Source organism: Mytilus edulis, chromosome 1 (assembly GCF_963676685.1).
Source record: "Mytilus edulis chromosome 1, xbMytEdul2.2, whole genome shotgun sequence".
Classification (NCBI taxonomy): Eukaryota; Metazoa; Mollusca; class Bivalvia; order Mytilida; family Mytilidae; genus Mytilus; species Mytilus edulis.
Genome location: NC_092344.1, coordinates 38,453,338 through 38,459,151, shown reverse-complemented (window position 1 = coordinate 38,459,151; position 5,814 = coordinate 38,453,338). Strand labels below are relative to the sequence as shown.

The following is a 5,814-nucleotide window of genomic DNA, read 5'->3' as shown; positions in this document are numbered from 1 at the left end:
GGATTCGGTGTATACCTTCTAATGTGTCGAAAGTAGCGACGGAAAAGATTAGCCATAATATACTCTAAACTCGACTCCAATGATACGTGATTTTAAAGATAATAGAAAATTAGGATTTTCAGACTTCTAGATGTTTGATAAGCTTTGGAACATTGGAAAAGTAACTGCATGCTACTGCTCACTATTTTTATCAATGATGTATTAAGCAATGACAACAAGAAGATAAACAGAGGCTTTACTTTAACAATATTCAAACATGGCACAAATGTTCACAAAGCTATGATGTATACTTTTGTAGAACAAAATCAAGTGAACATTTATTTTAGCGCTTCAATGTAAAGAAAATACAAACATACTACCTTTTTTTCCTACTCAATTTGACATGTTTTGGTTAGCATTGCTATTTGTCTTGTCGGTCATGTTGAAAGACAGTTTAATATAAAAAAAAAATATTGTTACTGTTTCGTAAAATACAGTCTACTGGTGATTTAACTTAGCTTGCTAGTTTCAGGGGGAAAAACGAAAAGGGTTCCATCGACAATGGAACACGAGGACTTTTTGTGTCATTATTTGTGAAAAAAATTATGGGTAGGCACGTGCCTAAAGTGCCTAACGGCAGCAACGTCTATGTCATTTTGAGCCAAAAAAAAAACCACCACTACTTTGTACAATAAGAATATTTTCTTGTTTTTTTATTTTCTCTTTTACCCAACCGCTGGAAGTGATAAGTAAGAAGCAGTACATGTATTCGCAACGCTATTCCATACAAGAGTTGGGGGACAATCATACGTCTGGACATTTCCTGCCATATCACACTGATAAAATTTATGTGGATCAGGGTGAGGGTGGAAAAGCTTGTTATGGCTGATAGCATCAGGTGTGCATGGATTCTGCGCAGGTGTAGTAATCTTTGGAGCAACTGTTGTAGTTGTTGTTGTTGTAGTTGTTTTTGTAGTTTGAACGGGTGCACCTGTTGGAATTTGAAACCCTGCTAGTTGCATATTAAAACCGCATGCTACTTGTTTTTGAATCCACACTAATCCTGGGTCACATGACATGACTATAGCATTGCCTGTCAAGTCGCACTCAATGAACTTATTGCGATCAGTTGGATGTGCGAAATAATTGAGCCCGTGAGCAAAGTTAGCATTTGTGCAAGGATTTTTCGATAAAGTTGCCGAAGCTGCTGAAGTAGTTGTAATTCTTTGCGCAGGAGTTGGTGAAGTGGTGACGCGTGCAGTTGTTGGTTGTGTTGTTACTTGTGCAGGTGTTGGTCTGTTAGTTGGTGCGGGTGTTGGTCGGTTGGTTGGTGCAGATGTTGGTGGATTGGTTAGTGCAGGTGTTGGCGAAGTGGTTTGTTTAGGTGTTGGCGAAGTGGTTTGTCCTGGTGTTTGTGAATTGGTTACTTGTATTGTTGTTGTAGCTAACTGTGGCGTAGTGCCCGTCGGCGTAGAAGCATTTCCTGCACAAGATGATGTAGTGAAGTCATATTTTTCTCCTCTAGGGCACTGAATAATGTACATTCTTCCAAGAAGGTCACACTGTATGAATTTCCTTACATCTGCAGGGTGAGGAAAATATATGGTTTTGTTTGGGTTGTTCACACAAGGATCTGGAACGTTAGACCAGGTATCTGAAAGAAATATCAGTGTTCGTTAAAAAACTAAAAACTGACTTTCCGTTTGATATGAAAAGTAAGTCGTTTTTTTTTGTAGTTTTGGGGGAATTTGCTATCTCTTTTTTTCAATGATTTAGTTGAATAATTGGCTCTAATTAATAGAGAATTCCGATGTTGTTGCTATCAACATACTATCATATCGGTACTATATATTCAGTGCATGGTGCAACATGTATAATAGGTCTATTGTGCGATTGAATCTGAAGTTGTTTTAATTTTTAAAAAAATATATATATATTACACCATTTTCATGGTACAATATGAATTAAATACAGTAGAAAATCAGTATTTATTCGAAAATTTTATAATGTTATGAATAATATATCCTTATTATTGTCCAGAAGAAATAAAAAAAACAACAGAAAATACCCCGAATTTGAATTTAATTTGAAGCATATGCTGCTTTATTTGATATTCCATTTATATGAAGGGTGATACGTTCAAAACAGGATAATCTCTCATTGCCGACTTACTACAGTAACTATTCTCATTTGCAGACTGTTTTGTGTTCACATAATTCTTTAAAGATTTACCACCTTGTATGTGTTTACAATATCAAATTCAAGCCAGAGGAAGATGTTTGTGTGTTCTGCTGTTCGTTTTTGCTGTGTGTCTTTTCGTTGTTTTTGTTTATTTGGAGACCACGGTATTGTTTGTTGCCCCCTTGGTATTTTCTCCCTTATTTTTGTACTAAAACAAAAACACATTAGCCCAGTATTTTGAAAAGATCAGTATCTACAATGTATTCGAGTTTTTTTTAAAACAACAGTAAAATGCAGAGCTGAGATGTGCTTTGAGAAAGAAGCCAATTCTTTAAGACGTGATTTAAAAAAAAAACCGTACAGTAGTTATTTTGAATTAGGACCTTCGTGTTACAATTTATAGTTGGTATCTAAACCTAAAAATACTTACCTTTACATATTCCTCTATTTTCTGAAAAGGAAAAAAGTTATTGAAGAATACATACAATATATTTTTTTAGCGACACCACATTTTATTCCAAAAGCTACAAGATAAACTGGTTTTTAGGAGGGATGCCACAACTATGTAGTAATCAAATTATTTCAAATATAACCCTGCTGCGTAAAAACAGTAGTTGTAAGTCATCCATTCGTTTGATGTGTTTGCTCTTTTGATTTTGTCATTTGCTTGGGGACTTTCGGGTTAGTATTGTCCTCTGCGTTCGATTTTTTTTGGGTTATTTTACCTTTTTAAAAACATGGGAATACGAGATGTTAAAACCTATGTTTGTTATTTTTTAATCTGTTTATAAGACTTGAAAATCGGTAATCTACTGTTCCCTAAATGTATAACACACAATTCGCATGTTGCTATAAGTGTCGCGTGTACTCGTACCGTTGGTAATATTGAAGTACAATGTAAATATCTATGCTATAAATCAAACATGATAACAACTTTTACACTTGCATATTGTCATACTGCATTATAAGTACAGGCATAGATAAGCCACATGACCTTAAAAGTCCAATCCCTATTTCTGAAAACTTCAAGTGCAAAACGATAAGATAATAACGGAAAACGTATTATGATCTATTATCAGACCACGTTTAATTCGCCCATTGATTTCGATAATCAAAAACTAAAGTATTTGAACATGTTGAAATCAATCACATAATGTCCCTCAGATGTGCATCAGACAACCGTCAATTTCTTGTGTTTGTATTTTATTTATTATTATTTCTTGAATATCCTTTCTAAGATTTCAAAATCTTAAATTTGATGATTCCTAGCACTGCAATAAAAAGCGCTGAAAATACACTTGTTTGTACACAATTCTTCTTGTACGTCCATTAATTGTGTCTCATGGGTAGTTCTTTCTTTTTTTGGTAGATAATATCCTAATTCTGTGATCCTATTCACTTAGAAATTTACATAACATTACTGCATATGGCATTAAATTTCATCAAAACAATTGCAGGGACAAAAATGTTTGCAATTTTTATTTTGAATAAGTTAATGCTACATTTCTATTGACAAGCTGACTTACAATTTTACCGCAATGATATACATGTATAAAGAATAGGAAAATGCGATATTTTCCTAGTGACTGTTTACAGCTGTGTAAGGCGTCAGAGCAAAAAATAAAGTATCATTTCAAGACGTCATAATTATTTGGACTAAAATGAATCTAGAAAATGTAGAACAAAATGTAACTGTAAAGCGAAAAGAGTCAACAGTAGTAGTTTCCGATGTTCATAAATCTACAAAAAGATACAAATCAAGGTAAATAAACTGTGGACACGGAAATATGTCTCGTCTGTGTGTAAATGTTGAAATAACAATAACAGTCATTTGGAGTATAAGCTATGCAAAATATTCCAAGTCAAGGAACCATGACTGAAGGTACATGACAAAAAAATCTCCAGCAAAAGGAGCTGTCAATGTTTATACGACTGCATATCAAATATAATTGAATTATCATAAGTGGTTTCTTCTTAAATTGATTAAAGTCTCGTTTTTTCTCAGTAAAGGAGAGAATCAAACAAAATTGACGGTTTTACACGAATGTATGTGGTACCTTTGTTTATTAGACATCTATAACTGTCAAACCTTCATAAAAAAATATGAAACGTGGACAGGAACGTCTGCAAGATCAAAATAGCCAACTTTCTGTAATATTTATTTTAAATACCAGTTTTTTTACTGAGTAGTGGTCTAACTTTTTTTGTAGTTTACATGAAGGTAAATCTCGGATAAGTTTTTTAGATAATCAAAATTTGTCCAACCTTCTTGAAAAATAATGTTATAAAACTTTTGACATATGCCTCATTAAGGTTAAGAGAGAATATATATTGACAGGTTACTTTGTGCATTATGAAAGGTCTTATAAAGTTATGCATGGTATGCCCCACTCGCACTATCATTTCTATGTTCAATGGACCGTGAAATTGGGATAAAAACTCAAATTTGGTATTAAAATTAGAAAGATCATATCATAGGGAACATGTGTACTAAGTGTCAAGTTTATTGGACTTCAACTTCATCAAAAACTACCTTGACCAACAACTTGAACCTTATGCGAGACAGACAGACGGACGAACGAACGGACGCACAGACCAGAAAAAAACATAATGCCCCTCTTTTATCGTGGGTAAGGCATAAACAAATGTTTTCTTCTTATAGATGATGTGTTTTCCTCAGTTTCGGTTTGTGACCTAGATTTGTTTCAATTAAATCGGCTTAAGACTATTAAACAACGGTATACTATTATTACCTTTTATTTAAGGAGGTAGACCTAGGTTAAGGGAAATAACTCTTAAAATCATCAGTACGTTTGTGTCAGCCATTTTCATAAATATGTTCTAGGCTTCTTGGATACATAGATTATATCCAATCTGTTTCAGGTAAATGCTTAAAATTCATTGACGAAACCCTACTTTTACAAACGCATAACTGATTTAACGAGTTATCTCCCTGGACCAAGGTCTACCCCCTTAAATGTATCATACATGATACATTCTTTCTTGTCTGTTATTTATTGGTTACGGGGAAATATACTACATGTGTACGTTAATTTCCCAGTAAAATACGATAATATACAAAATCAAACAAAGGTGTGCTCTGGAGTTTGCTAATGAAAAAGTCTCTGTTCAAGTTTTTTCATGCAATATCAATGCTGTTTCACAAGAATTAAATGTCTAAAGAGCCTCAAGCAGAAACTCATCTAAAGTATTGGCTACGAAGGCGGAATTTATGAGCAATATGTCTTGTAATAGTTTTCGTTTCAGGCGAGACAACGAAAAAAGAAATCTAAATAAATTTAGATCAGATATATTGTTGTTTGATTGAGTATTGTTTCTTTTTATTCAAAAGTTTCTTTTTATGTTTCAGATAATTGTGAGTGTGAAACTACACTCATGTTGTTAATGGCGAGTGAAAAGTGTGGCTTCAAAAACATAGTAATAAAAAATAGTATAAAATATTTTACGAAATCATAGTCAAAAGAAGTTAAATACCTCGAAGTACTGCTGCGTATGATACAGCACCAAGAAGAACAATTGTTACAGCTAAAACCATGTTTTTATTTGTGTTATTTCCAACATTCAAAACCTCACATTCCTTTGTGCATGTCAAACCCTTGCTTATCTTCAGTTATCTCTTACAATAACCCAATA

General features: G+C 33.5%; 1 protein-coding gene across 1 annotated transcript; it reads right to left on the bottom strand.

Annotated features, from left to right (window-relative positions):
- Nucleotides 1-662: 662 nt before the first annotated feature.
- LOC139482267 (probable endochitinase) lies at nucleotides 663-5,814 on the bottom strand. The gene is made up of 3 exons (XM_071266051.1): nucleotides 5,656-5,814; nucleotides 2,591-2,611; nucleotides 663-1,633 (listed from the first exon to the last, which is right to left on the bottom strand). The coding sequence occupies exons 1-3, from the start codon at nucleotides 5,714-5,716 to the stop codon at nucleotides 705-707; spliced, it is 1,011 nt and encodes a 336-aa protein (XP_071122152.1). The 5' UTR covers nucleotides 5,717-5,814; the 3' UTR covers nucleotides 663-704.

Coding starts and splice junctions, on each gene's coding strand:
- LOC139482267 (XM_071266051.1), bottom strand. CDS start 5,716: ATGGTTTTAGCTGTAACAATTGTTCTTCTTGGTGCTGTATCATACGCA. Junction 2,612..5,655: donor ATACGCAGCAGTACTTCGAG/GTATTTAACTTC, acceptor TTTCCTTTTCAG/AAAATAGAGGAATATGTAAA. Junction 1,634..2,590: donor AAATAGAGGAATATGTAAAG/GTAAGTATTTTT, acceptor TATTTCTTTCAG/ATACCTGGTCTAACGTTCCA.